Genomic DNA, 26,781 nt, shown 5'->3' with positions numbered 1-26,781 from the left:
TTTGTCTTTTTTAGATGATTCTATTTCCAAATAAATACATTACGTGATAATATTATGTAAAATATGTTAAATTATTTTAACCATTTTAATTGATTATTTTTCTTTTTGATGATTATTGCGATCAATTTCTCAAAATAATTCAACGAATATAACGACGTTATCTATTAGATATGTGTACATAGTTGTACAAAAATTTATGCTCACCGATTTGTGAAACGTTACGCCATTCACATGATCATTGATTGAACTTTGGAGCTTAGATTAATTTTTACGTTGCTGAAAAACAGCTCGAAGGGCAGACAATACACCACTAAGGTGAAGATCGTACAATTTTATCTTATTTTTAAAATAAATTGTGTTATCAATATTATAGTTTATAATAATTTATTGTAATTTGACGACAGATATAAAAAAAAAAAACATGAATGTAATAGGAATGCACTATGCAATATGAATTATTTTTACTCATTTTCTTTTTATTTATTTATTCATATAATTATGATACTATAATTATTATATATAATACGTACAACTATAATTCACAACTAAGCCTAAAATTATGAAAAATAAGTTTATTATAAAAATAGTAATTTGTTTCACTTACCGATTTAATTTGCGTCAATTTTTTATTAATAAGAAAAATAGAAGCCAATTTTTATATCGTAAATAAATAATAATTTATTAATTATTCATTACTATTAATTGTTGGAAAAAACATAAACTTCTTTTAAGTTATGTTTGCGCTTTATTTTTATGTAACAATTGCATCATAATATTACACGAAAGTCCGAAAACATTACGAAACTTAGGACTTAATTCACTTATTAATTATAGAGCTCATATATATACTTCTATAAAAGTTATAATCTAATATAATATATATAATTATAGTAGTAATATAATTATATAGTAATATAATCTAGTAGTAGTATAATTATATAGTAGTGTAATCTAGCAGTTATAATCTTCATTGCTAATTAATATTAATAAATAAACAATTGTTTAAAATATTATGTATTGTTATATGTTTTATTTAATGAATTTGACTTTTAAATCGTATTATTAATGATGTATTTTTCAAAATAAGTACAAATCTATTCATTTACAATTTAAATACTCTATGATTCATCAAGGTTATAAATTACAAATTACAAAGAAACATGGCTAAATGACAGGATTTGACTGTCGAAATAACTAACTCTCTGTAATTTAAAAATCTTTTAAAAAGACACGAAAAGTTATCTTAGAAAATGCAGCATTCGAAATTATAAAAATGCACTTTGTCCATGATCCTCTTACAAAAAGACTTACTATTTGTTAAACAAGAAATAACAATAAAAGCTGGATAAGGAAGATATCAAATGATTCCTAACAATTTAATAAGAAACTTACATTTTATTTTCTTTTATCTACATATAATTACTATATAATTTGCAATTATCGCGATATCGAAAAAGAAGCAAGACGTCATTTTGTAGAACGTTCTTTTTCGATTTTTTGCCATTTGTAATTAAGACCAATTTGTAATCAAGCTGAGCAAAGAAATTCATACAAAATTCGTCCAATATTTCTGTCCTTGTCGACACCCAGAGGAATATTACATTAATAAATTACATAAGAGTAGTGTTTTTTCTTTCTCTCTCTCTCTCTCTCTCTCTTCGATAGAAGAATCACGTAGGCATCTGCCGGTAGTCACAGGATGAACGCAAAGGAACGCCGCATCATGGCGCCACTAGTTCTTCCACCTAACGTTCAGTGTACTTACGTTTGCTTGTGTGTTTGTTGGCAATCCTATTTAGGTCTTGCCTCATGGTCCCGGTGTTTCAGTCTTGCTTTGTTGTCAATCACGAGTCTAATCGTGAGCGATAGTAGTATACCTCGGGGGATCAATTTCAACGATTATAACAGGAGTCTCGTGTAACAGCAGTAATTACAAGCAGTGTCTGGCTATACATTGTGCACGTACCGGTAGCGGGAAATCGGCGACATAAGGCGAGTCAACCGTTTGTCAACTTGATCAAGTAAAAGAGGTTAACCGGCAAACAGGCATCAAGGTAGAAATAAAGCCAACAGGTATGTTCTCCCTCCGTCTATTTCTATTGCGATCGTGTTCGTCGTTAAGAATCTACCAGTAATTTTATATTTGCCAAAAGTAAGAATTTCGAAATTTTTATAAAGTATGAGAGAGGGAGAGAGGAAGAGAAAAAATACTGATTGACAGTCGAAACAGAGTTGGGCATATTTTATTCGAATGAATAACGAATAACGAATAAAATACTGTCAAATTTATTCGTAAATAACGAATAACGATTTTATTCGAGAAAGAATTATTCGTTATTTACGTATAACGATTTTATTCGAGGAAAAATTTTACGAATAACGATTTCGAATAAAATTTTATTCGAAGAATTTATTCGAAATGGTATTCGAATAATGCCCAACTCTGAGTCGAAGTTAATTGGAAAAATCTCTTTTTCCCATTAGTGAATATAGATAAAAGAAATTGCTGTGATTCCTTTCGTGTATTTCCCAATTTCAATTACCGGTCATTACAGCGTCGCGTGGTTAGATCTCGTATTTTTTCGTTATCTAAAAGAGTTAATCTCAAAACTGAAGTATAGCACTTAAAGAAAAATGAAATTGTCCGTATTTTGCAAAAAGTCACTCAGACTTCTAGAATACTGTTAATTATTTTTATGGATACTTACGGTTATTTTGATCGTTCTCGATATTAACGGTCGAGCTGAAGTCGCGTTAAATAATATACCGTTAATTTTAATTTCACCGCGTCCTGACTGCCGGGTTTTCTCTCTCTCTCTCTTTCTCTCATCTCACGCGCACTGGAGAACTTTAGAAAAAAGAAATATCTTCGTTAAAAAAATAACAAGCGCTATTCAACTTTTCTTTTTCTATGAACATTCAATTGGAGATGAAAGCCTAATTTAAATCGGTTAATTCGCGTTATGAATATCGTTTGAGTCGGGTCAGACGAGCCAATCACGTGTTGAAGGTATAACCTATAAAAAATCAACAATTGCAGTTGTAATGCAAGTCCGTTCATTCAACTCGCGTTGTTAATAAGTATGATTAATATCTTTTTTTTTTATGTATGGCAATGATATAAAATAATGCAACTGATCAATAAAATCGCTCCATCGCTAGAGGCATAATTTTCATACAATGACCGTGCAATTTTTTTGTTTTAAGTATATTACTTATTACGTCAATTAAGAATAATCTGATAATATTCTTCTTGTGAATTAGCCAGTTCCTCTTCGATTATAAATCTAGTATAAGTGTAATCACATGGATATACATGAGTCGACGTAAATTCAGTCCAAAACTTTTTCATTTTACAACACGCAGATACATCTACAAAGCGAAAATTTGTAGACCTAATTTAGGTATGTTAGACCCAATTTGGCTCAATATGCGTGTACTAGATAGCTTTAAACATAAGAAATGCGAAGTGATAACGATAATGATAACCAGCCTGGAAAGTAGCATAAATATGGATATACCTTCTACATTCTTGTCATGATCTTATCTAGATATAACTCCAACTTCCCTCTTTTTTGCTCATTATTTTTTTTATTATTACTTATTATGTTTTTACTTCGAAATTTGAACTATTTTTGCTTTTATTTGTTATTAATGCTCGTTTTACGTAACATCTGAATGTGGCATGATATTGTTTATTTTACCGCTACAACGATTCACTTTCTGAAGGAAAGATAACATAATTTTCTCGGTAGGTGTATAGATATTTATTTACGAGACTATTGTATAAGCAAATATAGCGCGAGTATAAACAGACAAATATTACGAGACTATTGTATAAGCAAATATTGCAGTTAGTATAAACAGACATAAGTGTAAAAGATTAACAGCAGTTTGTTAAAATTTCAAATTTATTGTATAGCTTGGTGAACATACGTGTGTAACACTAATGACTCCATACGATGTAGAAATGATGAAATGTACATTTACACCACTTAATGACAGTTTCGCTTAATGACAAGATTTCTTCATCAACTCCAGAATATTCACAATTTATTAAATATTTTTCATATACTTTTTCTACGTAAGATGTACCGTCTGTTATTTAATCGAAACATGTTGAAGGCCGTTCAAAGTGCAAATTTCTGTTCGGTTCTTTAACGAACGTATTCACTGAATCAGAAAAAGGATAGCAGCATTTGTCCATTATTTATTAAGCTGTTTGGAGACAATTCACTTTCTTTCAGCTCACTCGTTCTTACAGCCAACTATCTCTTTTTATGAATTCATTAGCCGAGAGAAACTAACTGAAATTAATGATATAATACTCAGATTCGAACTAAAAAGACATCTCAGAAGTACGTTCAACTCTAAGAAAGTCTGCTAAAACTCCTTTCTCATTTTTTGTTTCATTGCCTCATTGTAAAATTATATACGAGTCTGTTTTTCAGAAGAAATTTCTATTTTTACGTTTCATTGAAAAAAAATTAAATACATAAAATACATTTTCTGTTCAAATGAAGATTTGAAATTCAGTTAAATGCAGACGTGGGTCTTAACGAGTTAAATGTTATCTCTTATTATGTTTTTCTAATCTTTTGGAAATTCTACCAGAGACGGGTTTTCTTTTGAAATATTTAACATGAAACAAGGCACATCTTCCTATTTTTTCTTTTTTTTTTTTTTGGTATACATAAGAATTTTTCATTTTCTGATAAAAACTCATTTTACGATCGTTGACAGTAATTGAGATTAATGCATTCGCGACGCGTCGTTCGCGATCTAATCCTTATCCGCAATCGGACACGAGGATGTAATCGGCCACCGGAAACGTCGATTCGATTAGGGTCGATTAGTAGCACCGGTTCGATCCATCTCCTCCTCCATACTACGCTCCCTATGGTAGAAATTCTTTTGCGCGTCAAATAGTGGCTCGCAATATGTGGTTTGCACACCTCATCGTGCAAAAATTAAACAAACTTTTATTGGTCATAGATTTTTACATGAAAAATTCCATAACTAAATTGCAGTTGCCCTTTATTTTATTACTTCAAAAGCATCTGCTCTTTTCGGTTGATGTTTTCAAAGTGGATGTTACGCATTTATGTTTGTAAATATCGTATATCAAAATTAATTTCCGTTTCAATAAATTCTACGCTTGTAGGGCAAAAAGTGCAAAGTGAATTAATGATAATAAAAGAACAGTATATAAATAACAGTAAATAATAATTGTTCTATTATTTTAAAAATTCAATGGCTGAAATTTTTCAAGTGTATATAGAAACGCTTATTATCGTTTGTTAGATCAGGATATGAACGTATATCATGGTTAATAATTAAGACTATCTCCATGGGCTTCAACGACCTCAATAACTCATTCAACCTTGCTCAATATGTACCTATTTCGTTTTAATAATTTCAACTTACCCACTATATAATTTTGGCAATTTTATTATCAACTACACAATTTTACTCTACATTATTTCAAATACCTTATAAGTTCTTTGGAAATTGTTTTGGAAAATAAGTAGTAATAAACAGTAAGTGTTTTCAAATATTTTACGTTCTTTAGATAATAAAAATTGTTCTGGAAAATAAAAAATAAAAATAAATAGCTTTTTATGGTATAACGGTACGTTATATAATTTTTGAAATGAACAGAATTTCTGTTCGCGTTGCAATGTGGAAAAATGTATATCATCTATGGAATTGATTATCGATAAATAATTATGAATGACTCGTAAGAAAATCGCATAAAATAAATGAAAATATAACCACATTGTGATCACATAATATAATCGCATCGTACACGTGATTCCGTTAAAACGTGTATCCTCGGATTATATTATGTAGATGATAGTGATCTTTTCTTTCAAAAAAAAAAAAGGTCTAACACGTACATTCAAATAAATATATATGACATCACAGTTCTTCGTGTAATTTTCGTGATGTTCTCCCGATAGTTATTCCGATCGATAATAGAATTACGTAGTTTGAATTCCATGTGCTGAATTTTACTTTATTCCGGGTGTGCGTAAGAAAAATTGTATGACGAGAGTTGTTTGTTTAATGATTAAATCTCAGTCAGTGGCTGTATAACAAAAGTATATCGTTGTAAATTGTTGCATTAACGATTACTTCCTGAACATGAAGTCAAGCTTAAACATTAATTGCTGGTCGTTTCTTTTTTAATTGAAATTGAAATTTATTTAAAAGAAGACTGGATTCGTGCAATTCATTTCTGCCTTTCAGTGGCCCTAGTGTTATTACGTAACACACGAAATTCATTGAGTATATGATCATTCATCGTTAAACAACCGCGTAACAATTACGTACGTAATTATTGATAGGTCGGTACTTTTTCAGTTCTACATGTTACAAATTGAGAAAGAAAGATTCATTTGTTCAAAATATTTATTAAATGCTGTTGTTGCTATCAATGCGTTTCAATGATTCACAGCCACGTTCGTGCCAATTATGCAGTTCATAAAATTAGATTTATTTTAAAATTACTAAATTCAGGTCTTCGAGTTTCCTCCAATTTAAAAAAATTGATTCCTTTTGCGAATTTTCGTGTCTCGCGTCTCGGCGCGTTATCGGCGCTCAGTTCCTCTTTCGTTACGATTCGGAAGCAGTTCATTATGCGACACAAAAGTACCAAAGCAGCATGAATCACGAACGTCATAAGCACACTTGAGTAATTTCTATCGACTTGTTTACTCCTTGGAATTTCCCTCAAATTTAATTTGATTCGTTCAATTTGAAATCGACGTATCGTTTGTGCTAACGATACATATACTCTGTGTGTTAACTCAACATTTATTCATGACTTGGTTAATGATCGCATTAATAATTTTTGCGTCATGTTGAAGCAAGAAATACTTTGAATGCGAATTTAATATACAAAGTATACGTGGACGTTCCACGTAAGATTTCATTATATCATATATTCATATATTCATCACCACCACATAGTCATATTAAATTACCAGTTTCTTCCTTTCTTTTTTTAAATCGATTAGGAATTGATTAGATGCGTGATCTTTGAACCCGAAATTCTGCTGAGACAGATTAGTTCCAAGAAAATTAAATTTCTGGTCACATGACGAACTAAGATACTGATAAACTAGCATACAAATGAGATGAATTAACATTGTTGACTACCTCGACGTATAAGGAGCGTTGAGCAGATCGGTGGCTTGCTGTCTTTCAACGTTAATGAATGTTTTGGGATTGGATTGAGGAATATAGATTGTCGTAAGAGGGAGCTTGAATTCGTAAAATGACAAGATTTGAGTGAGTTTGATAATCGAGCCGTGAACTGTCGTACGTCGATGGGTTGCTTCCGGAACTTCTGTGCGCACTGCGTGATTGCCAAAAAACATTAACTGTCTATTTTCCTTGAGCGTTGGTCTTATATAGCTGTGGATTCTATGGTTACGGGATTAGAGAGGTATGCTAGTTGCTTCCAAATATGAACGAAGTCGGTCCCAGAAAGTAGTATATGCACTTTCTAATGGACCCAGGATGTATCCCTCGCAATATGTCTTGGATGTCGTAAAAAAGTTGCGACAAAGACATTTACCGAGCCTTAGAATTGAGAGTCGGGCATCACTACAACAATGAAATAAAAGTGAGGAAAAAACATGAAGTACGGTCAAGGGAAATTCCTGCCGTGGAGAAAATAGTGAATATGAAAGTTTTGTTCTCGGCTCGATGAATTTATTTTTCGCATTTATTATTCTCTTTTTCGAGTTTGTTTATGATGGGGACTATTGCAATGAAGAAACTTACCGAGCCTTGGAATTGGTAGTCCGGTATGACTACAATAAAAGATACAAAGTAACGAAAGACATGAAACATGGTCGCGGGAGATCCCTGCCTTCGAGAAATTAGAAATTGGAAAATCGTGATCCTCCATTGTGTTCGGCAAGGCCGAACAAATACATTTTCGTCACGCGGGCATTTTAAAGAGTCAATCTACAACTATATGTGCCGGTAATGACATAGTGTATTACTCTGAAATGAAAAGAAGAAAGTATATCTGACGAATTGAGAACGCGTTCTTAAATGTCTCACAGAATGTCACAACAAATCAGACTCGTCTGTTTTATTTTGGATACAAATATATACAGTTATTATCCGATTAAAATTCCTGATTTTATTTGAATTTGAATCATTTTATTGCGATGTTGCTTTTCATACCTCGCTAATATCGAGCACTACTGTCTATCTTCTGAATTCTATTTATTGTTAGTCTAACAAAAACCGAAATGAATTCGCAACAGTCTGTCGTTAAAATAACTATATTTTTTGTTCTCGTACTTTTTTTCTTTCCAATAATTCATCCATTGATTATCATAGATCGCAGCTAAGTCTATTTAAAGTATATCGTTGGTGTACAAAGTATACCTGCATAATGGGGATATCATTGACGACTCGTGGTCATTTAACTGCGTGATTGGACTTGGAGATTCTGTGCGACTCCGAGGGGGACTCGTTTTTGTTAAAGTGCTTTTTCACACGAGGGGTCACGACGTAAGGGGATTTGTCCACGTAATGCCCGCATTTCACTTTTCGAACTAATATCGTCTGGTCAGTGACTGAGAGCTGCTGATATAACACGCGGATATAGGAAGCGAACAAAGCCTCTCTCACGTGCGGCATCTCGCAGTCATCTTGATTCGCCCCTGTGACGTTGCCTACGTAGCACATACGTAGTACCTATTACATCGCTTTACGTAGTATATGCACCGCACGACATCATGTGTGTTTTTCTCGTTACGTATGTGCGTCTGCTGCCGCGGGAATTTATTCAGAAAAGTCGAGACGGTCTCGAGTCTTTTCTCTTTCGGAATTCAAAAATTCTAAAAGCAGTTGATTATGAGGCGCGAAGGTTAAAAAAATGTGCCCACTGTCGCGAAGGTCCTCGATATTCAGCGACACGCAGGAAGTGAATTTAGATTAAACAAAAAAGATACATTACTTTTCGATCAACTATGTACATACAAATTCAAGTTCGACAGAGTGCAAATGTAATAAATTTGACTGCGTAATGGTCAAACATTTGATATGTATAAACATTCGATACGCATGTACATGCTCATATACAAATATTGTTAATGATATCCATTTCTCGTTACTCTTGCGCAATTGAATAACATTCGTTCAATATTTGTAACGACGTTTATGTACATATATATATAAAATATATTGTGAATGTTGAACATTCAAGTATATTTGGCTAATTTATGCAATGCTAAATTCACTTCCTGAAGCATTTGTTAAATGCTTTATGTTAAGTACTTACAAAGATATGAAAAATGAAATTTGGAAAATATTTAAATTTAAGATCTTAGAAGAGAATTATCTGGTCTTGATAACTTTTTCCTGGAATTAAATTATATATCTAATCTATAAAATTCGGTTTGTATTTGAATCCATGTTGGAGCTATGTCGAACGTTAAAACAACATATAATAAATCTCATTACAACACGTGTTTTTATTACATCAGCAGTAATTTCAATGTATGATAGTATATAATGCAAATCGTCGTTTAACTTACGACATTAAATAGTAATGCGAAAGTTTATTATTGAAATTATAATTTCGAAGATTAGGAATATAATATTATTCTTAATAAAAAACAAAAAAACAGGTGAAAAATTATGGCGAAAAAACTTCTGCTAATCATTAAATATTTTATCAAATTAAAAGTGCTTAGATATATATTTGAATGTGTTGTAAAAAATTTACATTAGATTTCCTTTTATTAATTTTTCAAAACGTGTTTTTCAAAAATAAAAGTAAACAATAGAATTAAAATATATAACAAGTCGAGATTAACATTGTTCAATGTTAACCAAACGTAATAATGAAAACCTAATCAGCAATGTATGTGTTAAGACAATATGTGAATAGTAGATGAAAATCTTTAGAAACATGACTCTAAAAAGTTACCATATAAATTGAATTTTATCATTAAGTTGAACACCCGTCAGAATCAATGAGCATACAGGGAATTTATTACGATAATTTTGTTAACTTATTCAATCACGTGAATATAAATTCAGTTATAAATAAAATTTTCCACTCTCGAGAGAAATAGCTTCTCGTAAAAGTTTCAAATTTCTTTCTTTCGTATTGTCAAAATATTAAAAGAAACAAGAGTCCAGTTGGTAATACAAATAAAGATAAATATACTTAATTACTATATTTTACGTCGTAAAAGATAGCTTAGACAGAGCTGAGAAAACAACGAGTCCGAGACGAAGTTATTCACCGAGACAAAATTGAAACGGAGAACAACATCTCGAATAAAACTGCAATAGTCATCATATGCTAATGAATTTTCTATACCTGCGAAGAAACGCATGCATAATCCGTATAATCGGTGAGAACAACGATACATTTCTACATCTACGATTCTTCCAATCATTACTTTCATTCATTACTTTTTTCAATTTCTCTGGAAGTTGATATCCTTGACACTATGTACACTTTTTGATACTCTAATTACATTCCATTCATGCTTTCAAAACGTTAATCGAAGATATGTAATTAGTAAGTGACTGATTTATTATGCAAAAGGAACCGTTTTCAATTACGAAACGACTCTATTTAATTTCAACGTATTGTTACATTGTTTCTGTCAAGCTACATTGCCTTCGGTCATTTATTTCCTCTAATCATCATTTCCGTAGAATTCCTCATATACATTTTAAAGTGCGTCGTTTCCAGTTTCATCTCCAAGGTTGTTACATGTAAGTGTTGATTGATCACGTAGTCTGTGCGATTCAGAGCATGTTACGTGTGCATTCGCCGCTCGAAAAACCAGTCTTCCGGTATAAATCGAGCCTCGCTTCCTGCGAGAGGATCGGTGGGTCCATTTCTCTTTCTTCGATCCGTCTTTCTTCGCTCGGTAAATTCGCGTTTCCTCTCTCGTTCCCATAAGCACATGGCGCTCTCGGGAGCTATCTCACACGTATACTGCCAATCACATAGACACGTGGCCGTTGTGAGTTCCACGAGGTACGTAACGACGCGGGGACACGTCGATACTATTCTCGTGTGCTATGCCAACCAGTCGGGTACCATTCGCTGGTTGAAGTGGCGAGAGCAGCAGTACGCAACGCGATTGGCTCAGACCATCTCGGCTGAGCCATAGTTCGAGGGACGTTGCAACGTGTCTGATTTTAAGTGTCCCTCTATCAAACACCAACTCACCATTATCGAAACGGTTTTGCGCTTGTATTTGGTGGCGCTTATATTATAGCTTGTGCTACTCACTTTTGTACTTTTGCAAATCTTGCCTGTTTATTTAAAAAAAAAATCTGTGGAATCATAAGATTATCCAATTTTTTTTTTTTTTTTTTTTTTCCATTTTCAATTGTTTTTTTTATATCTTTATTGCACTGTTGATCGACATTGAGAGATTCTTTGTACAACTCCCAAGTACGCGTCATTGATGGTTGAACGAAGAACTGTTGCATCAGATTTATATATATATGCATGTCGTCTGTTGTAAGAAATGTTGAATATCGAATTCCTTTTGTATATAAATTTGATTTTTATTTCGTCCCGTCGTTTTTCAAATCAACGTGTGAAAATATCGTTTTATCATAATTATAAGTTGATTTAAATTACAACAGATGGAAATATATCTGTGTGGACAGTTCCCAGAAATAACTTGCTAAACAAGTTGCGAAAGCGTCGAATTTTTTAACATGCTATTTGAATAAATTTGGTTTTGGCTATTGGCTGAGCAGCTTTGGCAACAATAAAAATTTCAAGCGCCCATATAATTTCCTATAAATTTATTGGAAATTATTATGTGCCTATTTATATCTATTTTCAAAGGCTTTTCAATATATTTGACATTATGTCACTACCAGTTATTATTTCGTAATAGCCCTATCTTTTTTTTATATATTTATTTATAACATAGTAATAAATGTTATCGCTATTCAATCTTTATTCTTCTAATATTACATTTACGCAATTTTATAATTTGAATCATTATACTTTCGACATAAATAATTTATTTTTTCTCCCCTCAACATTTATGTATGTCTCTATTTCGTATTTAGATCAGATTTATCATTCGTATTTGCTACGAATAAATTTCAATTCTATAACAGATCTTGAGAGAACAACAGATTTGAGAGAAAAAAAAAATCACCGATAGCTTTGATATATCTAAGTATTAATTTTGCGCAATTTTCGTCAAGACATGCGTGAGCTGTTGTATCAAATTAGATTATCAGTTCACGTACTTACGAGTTTCGCGTCTATATTAATTTTAAATTGTCCGTTGCAAATCGACAAAAAGACAAGATTCTTTAATGACTCTTTGTGAGCTATGATATAGGATTTGAAAAATTAGATACTTAAAAGGTTTTGACAGGGTCACAAGATAACAAAAAATTCACAATAGCCGATTTATAAAATAATTACCAAATTTACGAATTTTAATAAAATAACTGTAAAGTGTGACATTTGTAATACTATAAAATGTAGAAGAGTCAATATCGAGAGTGATCATGATCATGAGAAGTGATAGTGAGTGGCGTGATCTGTAAAATGCCAATTTGCTGCCAAGTTCAAATTCTTTGATATATATGTATGTTTATTGTTTTCTGTTCATAAATCATCTTTAATTGATAAAATGTTTGACAGATTTTGTACACATTATTTCTTGCAAAGCATGCACATTTTGCCAAAAAAAATGATGCTTTTTATCTAGATAAAATCATGCGTGTTGCTATTATTATCATCAATATGACAAAGTACCTATTTATATGTACTATTACGTGTAGATCAGTCTAATACCAACTATTTTCTTTTAGTAATATGTAAAGAAAAATTTAGATATAAAAATTTTTTTATACATATCACATATTAAATGCTCGTTAAATTTCTTATTTTTTTCATATTCCTTTATGATTGATATTGTAGTAGTAATTCGTAAAACTGAATGTTATTAATTTCAGTCATCAAAGCTGAATCATTGTGCAAAAATTCATTAAAAAAAAATTTGAATTGTATTTAGAGACTCAGTGATTCAAAATTTATAAAAAAATTTGAAAATTGTATTAATAGTGATTTCCATCGAACGTTGTAATTCGCTGCATTCGTAAAATGAAATGTGTACCTATTTTTACATAGTCTGTGATTATATTTGATTGCATTCTCAGTCGAGTTTTCTGTTGTTTTTCAAATTAATCGTTGATTTCGTTGTCATTTCCTATTATTTCGTCAGCGTTAGCGTAGTAAAGAATATTCGTGAATCAATCACATATGAATTACGAAACGAATTAGATTTTCATTTTTCGAGTCACGGCTATATAAATAAAGGTAAACGAGGTTATACTGCATGTAAAAAAGGTTTTATTCGATGAATTACGTAAATGCGATTGGTTTTATGTAATCACGCGATATATATTTGTATAGCACGTGATCTCCTCTTATCTTAATATTGTTAGGAAATTACTATGACCCTTACAATACATTCACGTTTTATCAAGGTATAATAAACGGATACTTCAATGTCACTAATGATATTGATTGGTATATTTGTTTTTGGATTGATCACCCTATTATTCATTCTATTATTCTGCATAAATTAATAAAATGAAATGTTAATTTATTTTGTCTTATTTTTTATGACCTGGAGCTTGTATATTGGTATATACAAATTGCCAATATGAAATTAAAAATTTATATTTACATAATATGCATAATCATAACTTAATAGAAACTTAATTGATCACAACATCAATCAATTAATAGTATGATTTACTTCACATATTGTTTGATGCTGCATTTAATAATATGCTTTTGCGTTCACGTACGTATTTAAGTTAATCTGGTGAATTATAGTAAATTACAAATTTCTTTCATATTTTTCGTCCGGGAGATGGATGAATTTCATATATCTGTATTTTGCATTATGTAATTTCCTCCGATTAATTTATGATAAAAAAAGGTTATCGACAGTGACAACTTAATCATTTTCTGACCTTACAACTTCAGACAAGATAACGAGCGTGATACGCTTGACCACGATAACTTTTAATTATATCTAATTACTGGTCATTACTTAAGCATGTGATCCGAAATGATATTGAGTAATAAAATTTTATTGTCGAATTTATAGAAATGAAAAATGTCTGCAATCTAATCATCGCATGCGTTGTTCATGTCAATTGTGTAATTCAGGAATGATCAGTACACACAGTATAACAGTAATATGAAATTAATTTTACTTTGCACGAGAGGAATGTACTATAATTTTTGTGGCGCTTTGATTTTGTTGATAAAAGTTACAGTATTTAACTTAAAAGTTAGTATTTTTCGTTCTAGTATATATACCTTACTTTATTCATTACTATATTTTCCTACATTTCATCAAACAGCTTTTCCTTCATAGAAGGTATGAATCAACATTATAATCTCCATCTTCTTCAATCTCATTTCGTGACACTCCATTCTCCACTATATCTCTGCCCTCTATTCAAGCAATTTCCCTTTCAAAGCAATCTCCTTCGCTACTGCCTAAACATCATTTCAATCATTTCATTCTCTATCTTAACCCTGTCATTATCTTTACTCTCATACTTCCTCCTTAAACGTTGTCATTCAACATTTCCACTCTCCTTCATAACCTTCATAACCCCCATCTGTTCCCCCCCCTCCCCCCTCTCTCTCTCCCCTCGCAAAGCAACTTTAGTTTTTCTTCTGCACTTTCATCTGCACTCAAACCAAAGGAAAGTTAATGTCAAGATACAACGTACGTTCTAGTCGATTCTGCGAACCGAGCCAACGGATCAACAAACTCTTCAGGAAAGTTCCGCGTCTTCAATGGAGGAGTGAAAGGGGTGGTGTTGGGACTCGGGACGAACGAGCCTGCGTCCCAAGGAGGGCGCCCTTCTCGCGACCCAGTCGATAGACGACCTCGTTCCAGCCACCGCGAGATAATCTTTTTTTCCTTTTCTATCCTGCTACCATATTTTTCCATTGACTCGATCAGCGACCAACCACCTCTTCCGCTGAACTCGCTGGCAGAGGGTGTTACAGGTGTTCGTGAACAGCAACTCTCTGGCAAACTGTTGTCCCTGAATATATAGACGACACACGGGTCGACGACTGTGAGATGCAGCCTTGATAACAGTGAAAGTGACGATCGAAATCTTAATCGAAGTTGAAGCACGACTACGAAACGTTGGAACGTCGGGAAAACACGATGTCGAAACAGAGGCGTTGTTGAGTGAAGAAAGACGTGGCAGTTTGAAATTACTAATTAGTTGATGGCGGTAAATTGTGAACGATGAGAGTCGCAGATGGTGGTGGATTGAACTTATAAGGTTGGTCGGCGACGCTGGTTTTCGCGGCTTGTGTTATCGATTTCGTTGGGATGTCCTGTTTTCATAGGACGAAGGGTTGCTCGGTTTCGTAACGAGGAAACGTTTGCGCGACGTTTGCACGAAACTTCATTTGCGTGATACGAAAATGTAGGTGACACATTTATGAACTGATGAACGGGTGCTGTTGTTTTTTTTTTTTTTTTTTTTTTTTTTTTTTCTACGGAGAGAGGCTTGGTCCTTTTTCTTTTCTTCCTTTAGTTTTCTTTCTCTCTTTTTGTGTTTTCCTTGATGTTGTTTGCGACACGCTTTTTTTTGTAAAAATATAGCAAACAATTTCTGTATTTGATTGAAATAAAATATATACGTGACATGGATTTCGTAGAAAGAGGATTAATTGAAAGCAATTTTAAGAAAAACTCGTCGTAATCATCCACATTGCATGAATTACAGGCATTTCTTAATTTTAATTTTGCCAAAAATATATCTACGTTGAATCCACGTGCGAGTTCTTTTTTTCACAATGTTTGTCGTATGTTTCCTATTTCAGTGTTTTTTCTCGCGATATGATTATATGTTATTTGCGAATTATAAGATTTCAATAAAAAGTAAATTTGATTTTAATCCACTCGATTACAGTAACACAACATTTGTATGGTGAACATTATACCAACATAAATATTATACATTTTTCAAAGATTCTTTCTCAAGTGTTGAAACAAAACTATTTTGTTGCCTCGGTACATAAAATTATCAATTCACTGAATTTTGTGTGTAATATAATATAATATAAAATCAGAAATTTAAAGAATTTTTAGAAGAATTGCATGAGTTTCTACACGAAATATATTGGTTGTGGAAAATCGTAGGAATGTAAGAAATATTGTTCACAAACAAGTTTTTATCATTTGAAAGCTTTCGTCTTGTAATATTTATTTCCATAAAATTGTTCTCTTGCACGTCAATTTACAGACTGTAGACATCCTTGGTCATCGTTCAAACATAATGACCTTGTTTCCAGAATTTTTTATTCGAACACAACGCTTATACTATATAAAAAATTCTCGAGGATGTTCAATGAGGATGTTCTTCACCGTCATCACATTTCCTTTCTCTTATTTCGTCTCGTTCATTTGTTTTTCAGTTAAAAGATCTTCAGTTTCAACAAACACCATTAATTTGTTTGACCTCTTTTTTTTTTTTTTTTTTCTTTTAAGAAATGTCGTAAAGTTAATTCATGGAATGCGTTCAATCCTTGGCATCTACTTGGGCAATTCGTGAAAAGAAACATCGTGAATTGATTTATATTTTGCAAATTCTGATTAATTAAAATTGACGAGGAAAGTAGTTGGAAATTACAAAGTTTACATTTTGTTTGCATATCGTTGTTATTCTGCGCGACAGTGTTGAAAGTTTGACTTTATTTCTCAGTCTTTTGGAGATCTCCATTTTGGAGTTTCATAATCAGGGTAGCAATTATCGATCGTTTTTAACTAGGCTGGCATTCGTTTGTTTTCTGAAACATCGTTCACTCATACCTATTACTATACGTTTACTCAACGTAATAGGTATGAATGCAAAAACAAAGTGATAAAATGTTATTCATGCAGAATTTATTAATTCGTTAATTATAAAAATTAGAGATTGCATTAATCTTTGATTACCAGTGTGGAAATACGTAAGAAGAATTAGAACATTATATAATAAATAAATATCTTTATTATCAATAATATTAATAGCAAAATTGACGAAACGATTCTTCAACTTACTTTCACGAAAAAGAATACGCTTGCCTTTCAAAAATTTCGAATTCTATCAAAAGCAATAATGAATTTTCACTATCATGCATTGCATAAATTTTCAGCTCAAAAATCAGTATATCTGCTGTGTTTTACGTTAAAAAAGTTACGATAGAAATATGTTTTTTATTATCATAACTGTACACTTATTCATGTCTATACTCCTATCAATATATTTCTTTTAATGCTCTGCAATTTTAATCTTGATACACTTCCAGTAATCTGCGAATAAAATATTGTTCTCAGAAATCAGGCTGTGTTTAAAAGAATTTTTTTCTAGTACGAATATTGTAAATATACATTTTAACGCGTAAATGTTTAGATAATAGTATACTTAAATTCTGCGCTAAGCATTCATTTTTCACGAGTATTATCGTGTCAGCGTTTAATAGTTTTTCCAGTGTAAAAATTCCTACCTACTTTATATTCACTGTGACGTGTTTTCCTCGATCTAACGATGTGTTTTTTATCTGCCCAGAAACAAGAGAGAAATGGCGCCAAATATAACGAATAGCCCGACAGGCGTACTTTTCGAAGGAGAGACTTTGGAGGAGATCCCAGGTCTGAGCGAGCCTAAGAAGAAGATCAAGAAACAAATTGTCTGGCAGAATGTGATTATTTTCTTGTATCTTCATCTAGGCGCAGTTTATGGATTGTATCTTGTCTTAACATCGGCAAAAATCGTTACGACACTCTTCGGTGAGTAAATGCCTGGAATTATTTCCCGTTTATGAAGGTCGCATTGTCAAGGTTTCGTCGAACCAGCAGCGGCAGTCTTTTTTAATCTGTCACGAGTCAGTGACCGAACCGTTTATCTCACGAGTAATTTTCCTATTATTATCCAAATTCATTCCATAGTTCAAACTCTGCGCACGCTTGAAGCGTGGGGCTCACGTGAAATTTAGAGGGAGAACGTAATAACTATATGTGTAATTCGTGTGACGCAACTTGACACAACGAAAGGCCACAGAGCACTTGTAAAACTCGATTAGATAGATTAAGTAATCAAAGTGCCGAGAGTAAGAAAGATTATACAGCTTTTATTTATGTATTTTATGAAAAACCGAAAAGTCGAAATGCATCACCAATTGTTCGTTTTACCACAAATCTGAATAATTCTAGCGTTAATTAATTTTCAACTTTTTAAAGAAATTCTTTTTAATTATCTGTGAGATTTTAATTATATGAATTTTCAACTCCGTTTTTAAAAAAATTCTTTTTAATTATCTGCGAGATTTTAATTATATGAATCCAATCAGATAATACTGTTTTATTTACTGTTTCATTTATGATAGCATTAAGCTAGACGGTCTACGTGATAAAATAATCGAATGTGATTTATGGAGCTGTACGTGCTTCACGTAGTACGAATTACTTAGTCAGCGTTAATTATCTGAAAGAAAGCGACAGAAGAGGGGAGAGTATCAGCCAAGTATTAACGAAATGTTGAATTTTGATCTATATTTGTACATTTGACGATGGAAAATTTCGAAAAAAATTCTTTCCACATTACTGTCCAACAATTACTTTGGTCGTGATATAATTGAGATTAAATACAATGATCAATAAATTGCAAAGTCGCAATCGACATTTCGTTTAATATTTATTTATTATTATTTTTATATATATATATATATTGCCTAGGCGGCTTAGGATGGCTTCCGGTTTACAATGGGTCTGCATCTTTCTTATTTTCTACTTCTTAGCTAATCCTTAGTGTCTACGTCTTATGGATCTAATTTGCCTTTTGCTCATCTTCTTGACATTTTGTTTAATATTTCGCAGAGAAGTTAACGAATTAAATAAAATTTCATCGCTGTATATAAAAGAATTCGCATTTCTATCGGAAACGTTTTGAACCTTTTCTCGTTTCACGTATTAACGGGGTATCGAAAATTCGGAGATCGTAGCAGGTGTGATCTGTCGAAAATTACGTAAATGAAGATTCGGTAATACGATTGATTAATAATTTGTTACCGTTTGTTCTTGTTTTACAGCACTATTTTTGTACCTAGTCTCTGGTTTGGGAGTTACAGCTGGTGCTCACAGATTATGGTCACACAGATCATACAAAGCGAAATGGCCACTCCAGGTATTACTGACAATATTCAACACCATAGCGTTCCAAGTAAGTAGTCAATTAAGTAATTAGTAAACGGCAAATTGTATAATTTTGCTACATGATCAAACTGGAGAGAAATATTTTCCAAATACGAATCGCCTTCCGTCTGATGGATAAAATTATGAAATTTGAAATTATGACTTCATTTCTAACGAGAACAATTCTGGTAGATATGAATGATTTTAAGTGCACTTGCAGAACAGCAAGTGTTTTTAATTTTCTCCGCTTTTTTTCAATTGAAATCATAAAAATTAGCGTTGTTCAACTCTTGGTCCATTTATAAGCGATCTCGTTTTCGTTTTGTATATTTTTTCCTTCTTCCTTTCTTAATACATCTTTTTTTATTTATCGTTATAGGATGCGGCTATCGATTGGGCCAGAGATCACAGACTTCACCACAAATATAGCGAGACGGACGCGGATCCCCATAATGCAAAGAATGGATTTTTCTTCGCGCACGTGGGCTGGTTGTTGTGCAGGAAACACCCAGACATCGCTAAGAAAGGAAAAGGACTCGATCTCAGTGACCTGAGAAACAATCCTATATTGATGTTCCAGAAAAAGTGAGTGTTCTTCATCGATTCCCTTTCGCGATTCAATAAAGCGGAGAGAAAAAGTTGTATATTAAATAACCAGATTTTTCTAGATCAATCGAAAATCAATAGATGTTTTTTAATTAAAAAGAAATGATCTTAGATCGAAATATATGTATTTTATACAGGCGATATGAATATAAACAAAAGTAATAAATAAATACAAAGGATAGAACTACATTTGTTGAATATTAATTTGAATTATGTTAATTTTTGCTTGTTGCTTCTCTCGGCTAGTTTACATAAATGAAGGTCTGCTGTAAATAAAAAAAGATAAGAATATTACAAATGAGTTTTTTAATGTGTCTCATATTGTGTTTTGCAGATATTACATGTACCTGATGCCTCTATTTTGTTTTATTCTACCGACTGTCATTCCTGTCTACTATTGGAACGAGACTTGGGTGAACGCTTACTTCGTTCCCACTATTTTGCGTTACGTCTTTACGCTGAATATGACTTGGTTGGTCAACTCTGCGGCTCACTTGTTTGGAAACAAACCATACGATAGGTTAGTGTTATTGTCCATGGTTTTGGCTCAATTTACATAATAGGCTTACATAAAAGATACAAAGACACAAAGAAAGAAAAAGAAAAAGGAACAATCGGTAAATAGCTGATTGAACAATTAATTGATTTCTTCAGATATATCAATCCTGCAGAAAATAAAATGGTGGCTCTGACGGCGTTCGGTGAAGGTTGGCACAACTATCATCACGTGTTCCCATGGGACTACAAAACGGCAGAGTTGGGCAACTACAGATTCAATATTACAACGGCTTTCATTGACCTCTGTGCAAAACTCGGTCTCGCGTACGATCTGAAGATAGTACCCAAGGATGTAGTACACAAACGAGTGCAGAGAACTGGTGACGGAAGCCATAACAGCGTAAACCTGTGGGGTTGGGGTGATAAAGATCAGACGAAACAAGATTTAGATGTAACAATGGTGTTGAAGAAAGAATAAGAATATTAAAGGGCACAGTTATTGCGTAAGACTGATCGTTCCCTTTCTCTAAGAGAAGCTGACGAACGAGAAGTTTAATTTATTATACAGTTCGTTATAAAAGGGGTAATACAGAAGTTGTTCATAATCAATCGAAACATTTTGGGATATGATACTTTTGGTTATTCGATTGTCAGTATCCAACTTTTATTGAAGTCAGTTCACAATGAAGGAACAGTTTTTTTTTGCAAGGTTTGCCGCAAAAAGATTTGTTCTCGCGGAACGAAGAATTCGCGTTGACATGCAATGGATATTTTATTTTAGTCTTATGTTATTTTCAAGCTTAGCTTAGAATGGTAATTAACATATTTTGAATGTTGATTTCTACAAAATAGGAATTTTCAATTGACGTTGATGTAAACTATCGTGCGGATTATAATAAGACCGATATTATACAAAAGATTATGGATTTAGTGGTCCTGGGTAAAAATTGTTATTTCAGTTAAACACTTTAATAATATTCTAAATCCGAACGAATAGATTTACGTGATATCTTCGGAAATTTCAAGCTCCAAAGAATATTAATGCGTACTAACTGAGTAAACTATTCGATAGAATCTATAGATTTTCAATTAATTTCTTAATTTCGAATTGTTTCTATTACTCTTTCTATGAATCAGTGAGTTAGTTCTGTTTTTGAAAAAATTCTTTTTTTTTTTATTTTTTATTTTTTATTTCCAATAGATCGAATAATCAACATATCGATATTGTGAAGCATGAGAAAGATCTGATTAAGAATCTAACGTAAGTTACATGCATATTGTGTAGTGATCATGCAATTTTATAAAACCATCTTGAAACTTGTGAAACTTGTGAGGACTTTACGAGGAAAATTTTTTGGTTACATTTGTTCTTGATTATTTTAATCATTTCTAGCATTCTATAATTGGTTTTTTTTTTTACGCATATTTCTTCTTCTGCGTTTTCCTTCTGTAATTCTTCCTTAACGCTTTCAAATATTATATTTACCTTATTATTATAAAACACACTCGTTTCCATTTTCTCTTTCCTTTCTTCCTTTCTATTTTCGTTCGAGCATGTAGTCACAATATAACAAGCTTTCGAAATTAAAAAACTATGAATTATTGGAATGCTTTGTTTTCATTTCCTCTGATTTTACATTCGTTTTGAATCGAATCTATCTTTAGAAAGCAAAAGAGCATGAAACATGTAACTTCAGTTGATCTTTCTGTAAATCTTTTTTCTTCTTCCATGTATTTTGCGATTTTTCTTTATGCGTATTGTAGAAAGAGTAGTATTTTTCTCGTTTTTTTGGAAATTGGTATTATACTTTGTGATATGTAGTATTGTAATGCATTGTTTTAATCGAGTTAAATATAAAGAATGGGAAAGAGAGAAAGAGAAAGAGGGGGAGAGTGAGAGAGAGAGAGAGGGGGGGGGGAGGAATCACAGTAACAAATGTGTAAGAAATTTAACAAATGAACCTCGAAGTTAGGAAGTGTTATTTCACGTTTTGTAAGGTTAAAGACTAAGAAGACTTTGTGAGGAAGACTTGTAAGAAACATTTAAAGAGAAGCATTCAAATTGCTGATTTATTTTCTGTCAAGAAAGTGCACGAAGAATACAAAATAATATCTGTAACTCGATGATATTCATTGTTGTAGCAAAAAATATAACAGGTATATTATATAATTTAATTGTAAAAAGAAGTCGGTCGATATAAGGATTTGCGTGACTTTTCGTTAAAACGAGCATGTCGTGTGTAGCTATTTACACGTATATATTTGTACGATTATTTCCAAACAAACTGCAAAAAGATATTGTAAAAAAAAAAAAAAAAATTCTACGCTTAATGTGACTGACTATCAGTTCCCTATCACGGTTTCGCCATTGTGGGCACTCGTGATTATTCGTCGCTTTCTACAAAACGTTCCATCCCCGATAATGTTATCTTTCTCCACTTTAGAAGATCAAGGAGTTAGCTAATAAATTCCCAGACAAGGATTCTCTTTATTGTCCTTAAAATTCGGATTTATTATTAAATTATGAAGAAAAGAAGCAACAATAGGCAGCAGAAACATTTTCTTACGTTCATCAAACTTTTCGGCGAATCCTTTTGTCAAGAATGTGCTTTGGGCAAAACGAAATTCTTTCTCAATCTCGTCGATCTCTCATACTTCTGTAGAACATTCGCTACATGTATGAAAATTTGTCCTCACTGTATCCACGTGTCTCTGAACAAAACCTTCGTTTCCGTGTTTACTTCTTCATTCCCTTCATCCCTCTGGTTTTCCAAAAGTGCACTTGCGAGTAAAAGCTGTATGGTAGCTGTGTGGTTTTACGTTACGATGATGAAACGAGGGTGTATCTACATATACATGTGCAAACTTAATTGCCAACTCAGAAAAGGGTGAGCAATTGAGTATGAAAGAAGGCAAGAAGTGTGATGCTTCACCAGCATCGTTCGATATTTCAAATGGTAATATTTTCCATGAGATTGTCCTCGTTGTTTCTACGTGTCTGTGTTTTAGTTTCTATGTGCGCAAAGAGGTAACTCGCTAACTACGAATACGTTAAACTCTTTCCTGAGACGTACAAATATGTGCAGACGTACCACACTGAGCAAAGAACTATCCAAAATTACCTCCATAAGATTTAAACTTAACGTTGAATAAATATGTGTGATGTTATCAGATTTTAAGAGACAAATATATGTTGTTTTGTTACCAGACCAGGAAGAAGCGATTGATTTCCAATTCCAATTCGTAGCATGCCGTTAACTCTGTTCTCTTTTTTACTTTTTCTTAACGTTTCTTTCTTTCAAGTACTAATGCAAGTGGAAGTATCATTTCGACAAGGTGAAGCGTGCATCGTTTAGTTTCTCATTTTTTTGACGAGCGTATGATCGTTTCGTTTCTCATCTTTTCCCTTGTCTCCCTTCGCGCGACTAAATTTCAGACACCGAATTCATTGTAATCTCATTTACATTGCTAATTTTGTTAAATCGTAATTTGGTGATCTAAGACTGTTGTCATTGTTTCACATTATTCTTTTGACACGAAATCGGTCTACTGATAGCAAATAATATATGAACGAATGAATGAATCTTTATTTCAGCCTTTCGGCCTAGAAATAGACCTCAGTGCCTTACATTATTCTTTATATTTTGTTTTCCGTTTTAATCCCTTACATCTAGTATTAGCAAATGATATATGAAACTGAGTCTAATTTCTAAAATAAACAAAATAGCAAATAATTGGAACAGTTGAACGAGATTTCAGTTTATGAAGGTTCATGCGGTTTCATTTGAACAAATCTTTCATTGTTATAAAAATTATTATTAGTCAGTGTACAACGGAGGTTTCACGTTCATTGATGAGAGTAATTATTTATCGATACATGACATTGACGAAGAACGACGACGAAAGCGCGTGATCGCGTGTTGCGAAGGAAAAATGAAATCGATCATTCGAAGTTTGAACAAGTCCGACAGACTCGTATTTCCAAACTCAATGTTTAACCATCAGCTTCACTTCCTTCGCTTTGTATATAGACTTTTCTTTCAGTTTATCGAGACCATTCGCAAACGTCATTTTCTTCTTGCTCACATCGTGGAGCATAGTTCTGATATCTTCGGTGTCGGTTGTTTGCGGCAAATCAATGAAACCGAGGTCGTGCCACACTTTGATGAAAAACGTGGTGAAACCGGACGCGTACGAGCCGAATTCACCGCATTTCCAGTCCCACGGGATTATGTAATGATACACCGGCCAAAATGACTTGGTCAGAAAGAACATGCTGATGCTGTATGGTGGCATTCTGAAATCGTGAGTAAATCAAGTGAGCTTTCGATTTCGACGATAGGGCCGTGCGAAAATTTATGATATAAGTTTTGTCTTGTCTCAATTAGCGACAAACGTCTTTTTAACTTTGATACAAAAGCTTGCCAATTTGTTAGATCATTCGTCGTTGAATACTGTTTTCGAAATGGTAGAAAAAGAATTTTTTTCTCTCGTCGATTGATGGCTTTGTCGAACAGTGGAGATGAATACGAAACAACTGATTGATTTTATTGCAGCTGAATGACGCAACGTTGCAACGTTAAATTACATCGTATTTTACGAATTCAACGAATTTTTAAACAAATTAGAGAATCCTTTGTAGCAATTTTAATTTTTAACGCGTTATAACACTTTATTCGACGTTAATTCCGTCATAATTAATCATGACGGTGCCGTGGCTCTTTGGCATTTTGAAGAACAGTTTGTACAATAAGTTGAAGGTATCTGAAATTTGTATTAACTTTTTCCCTTCCATGCTCCAGACCAAACGCGCGCTGTTCACCAGCCAGGACACGTTCACCGTAATGGCGAATCGTAGCACTCCTGTGATCAGTATTGTCTCGGTCATCGACTCGTCCCAGTATTCCAACGGGACGTTCAGTGACAGTATCAGTCCAAATATTAAGAACAACGGCCAGTAGAATCTATGAACGTAAAGGAAAACAACAGGACTCACGTCAAGGTACGTGAAAAATTTGGAAAGAGGATAAGATATCGAGCGGCGTTTCGAAGAAATATTTAGAGAAAAGTAGAAAAAGATTTCTAGAGGAGAGAAATTTCGACGAACAGGGAGGTAATTTTTGATAAAATAAAAGATTATACTTCTTTTGCAACCAGACGTAGCCATCTTGATCCAAATCACGTGTGTCGATCTCACGTTTCATCTCGTCATAGTCTATACTCGGTGACAATGCATTACCTACGTAATGACTGTAAAAAAATCCTTTCTTGTGATTGTAGGGGTCCTTATCGGTCCCGTAATATTTATGATGAAGTCTGTGATATAATACCCAATCGTATATTGAGCCCTGTAAGTGTTATATAATTTACTAGAAACAGGACGCGACGGAAAGTCAAGTCATAAATTTTTTCAAAGACTCAGGAAACACACGTGATTATTTTTCTCAGCCAATACTGCGATTTTGATATACTTACAACTCCTGCCAGGGTGTGACACAGCATGAGGGAAAGCCTGAGAAATCCTGTGGCTTCGTACGTTCTGTGTGCCCACAATCTATGAGCTCCTGCTGTCACTCCGAGGCAACCAAGAATCGTTATAAACAACGCTGGAAAATCGATGGAGTAACCAATATGAAAAATAAAATACGCTGGAATTTTTAGTTGTCGTTGTGAAAAGAATTAAAAGAATAAAGTTCCGGTTGTCACAAATTTCATTGCGTGAAACTGAAGGATAATAAAATATATTCTTACTGTAGATCACGGTCAACCATTTAGCAGAGGTGAACAAAAACCAGATAGCGTACACTCCAAGAACGTGTATGTAAATGTACCATAAAATAGCCGCCCATTTCATTTCCCGTTTCTTCGCTGGTTTCGTCTCGTCCACCATCCTGCTGTTTCGAAACAAAGTTTCAACAAACGTTGAAAAGTTGAAGATTACACTCGTTGCTTGGCGAAACACAGCCGACACGCACAACTCTACATGTGTTTGAAATATTTTATATTTCCAAAAATTCAACAAAACGGAAGAAAAAAAAATAAGATGACGAATCGGAACATAGAGAAACTTAAGGACAGATCTTGAGGAATGTTTATGATTTAAAAATTCACAAAAAAGAAAAAAAAATTCGAAGAAGCGAATATACTGCGTATGAGAAAGTGAAAAGTGAATTCGTACGTGTCCCGTTACATCAAAATTTACCTCTTTCTGTAGCACGAAACGCGTTTCTGGATGATTGGGAATGAACTACCTAAACGAATGCTAACAATAAGCCTCGTCGATCGACCTCTTGGCTTCTGGTAGAATTTCATTAGCGTTCAAGATTTCACATCGTCATTTCCTTTAATTTTGGAACGAGTTTAACGAGGCGCTCGAGACTCGATCACGATTCTTGATAATTCGTCGATATTTAAC

General features: G+C 33.1%; 2 protein-coding genes and 1 long non-coding RNA gene across 5 annotated transcripts; 1 reads left to right on the top strand and 2 right to left on the bottom strand.

Annotated features, from left to right (window-relative positions):
* Positions 1-1,799: 1,799 nt before the first annotated feature.
* LOC122533921 (acyl-CoA Delta-9 desaturase-like) lies at positions 1,800-22,697 on the top strand. 2 transcript variants are annotated; one of them, XM_043664081.1, is made up of 6 exons: positions 1,800-2,073; positions 17,641-17,861; positions 19,160-19,290; positions 19,642-19,847; positions 20,203-20,388; positions 20,523-22,697. In XM_043664081.1, the coding sequence occupies exons 2-6, from the start codon at positions 17,654-17,656 to the stop codon at positions 20,842-20,844; spliced, it is 1,053 nt and encodes a 350-aa protein (XP_043520016.1). In that variant the 5' UTR covers positions 1,800-2,073; positions 17,641-17,653; the 3' UTR covers positions 20,845-22,697. The 2 variants fall into 2 exon arrangements, with proteins under 2 accessions (XP_043520016.1, XP_043520017.1); XM_043664082.1 differs by lacking the exon at positions 1,800-2,073 and adding an exon at positions 15,025-15,366.
* Positions 19,533-20,357, bottom strand: LOC122533922. Its single transcript, XR_006307799.1, has 2 exons — positions 20,216-20,357; positions 19,533-20,134 (listed from the first exon to the last, which is right to left on the bottom strand). It is a non-coding gene; the product is annotated as an uncharacterized LOC122533922 (long non-coding RNA).
* On the bottom strand, positions 21,788-26,693 carry LOC122533920 (acyl-CoA Delta-9 desaturase). 2 transcript variants are annotated; one of them, XM_043664079.1, is made up of 6 exons: positions 26,569-26,693; positions 26,118-26,260; positions 25,842-25,972; positions 25,509-25,714; positions 25,148-25,330; positions 21,788-24,663 (listed from the first exon to the last, which is right to left on the bottom strand). In XM_043664079.1, exons 1-6 carry the CDS (start codon positions 26,676-26,678, stop codon positions 24,354-24,356), a joined length of 1,083 nt encoding a protein of 360 aa, XP_043520014.1. In that variant the 5' UTR covers positions 26,679-26,693; the 3' UTR covers positions 21,788-24,353. The 2 variants fall into 2 exon arrangements, with proteins under 2 accessions (XP_043520014.1, XP_043520015.1); XM_043664080.1 differs by having other exon boundaries at positions 26,118-26,257.
* Positions 26,694-26,781: the final 88 nt, after the last annotated feature.

This window comes from Frieseomelitta varia, unplaced genomic scaffold (assembly GCF_011392965.1).
Source record: "Frieseomelitta varia isolate USP_RPSP 00005682 unplaced genomic scaffold, Fvar_1.2 scaffold_562, whole genome shotgun sequence".
Taxonomy (NCBI): domain Eukaryota; kingdom Metazoa; phylum Arthropoda; class Insecta; order Hymenoptera; family Apidae; genus Frieseomelitta; species Frieseomelitta varia.
This window is presented reverse-complemented; position numbering and strand designations above follow the sequence as displayed.

Coding starts and splice junctions, on each gene's coding strand:
- LOC122533921 (XM_043664081.1), top strand. CDS start 17,654: ATGGCGCCAAATATAACGAATAGCCCGACAGGCGTACTTTTCGAAGGA. Junction 19,848..20,202: donor ATATTGATGTTCCAGAAAAA/GTGAGTGTTCTT, acceptor TGTGTTTTGCAG/ATATTACATGTACCTGATGC. Junction 20,389..20,522: donor GGAAACAAACCATACGATAG/GTTAGTGTTATT, acceptor TGATTTCTTCAG/ATATATCAATCCTGCAGAAA.
- LOC122533920 (XM_043664079.1), bottom strand. CDS start 26,678: ATGAAATTCTACCAGAAGCCAAGAGGTCGATCGACGAGGCTTATTGTT. Junction 25,973..26,117: donor ATGGTTGACCGTGATCTACA/GTAAGAATATAT, acceptor TCGATTTTCCAG/CGTTGTTTATAACGATTCTT. Junction 24,664..25,147: donor TGGAGCATGGAAGGGAAAAA/GTTAATACAAAT, acceptor TCACGATTTCAG/AATGCCACCATACAGCATCA.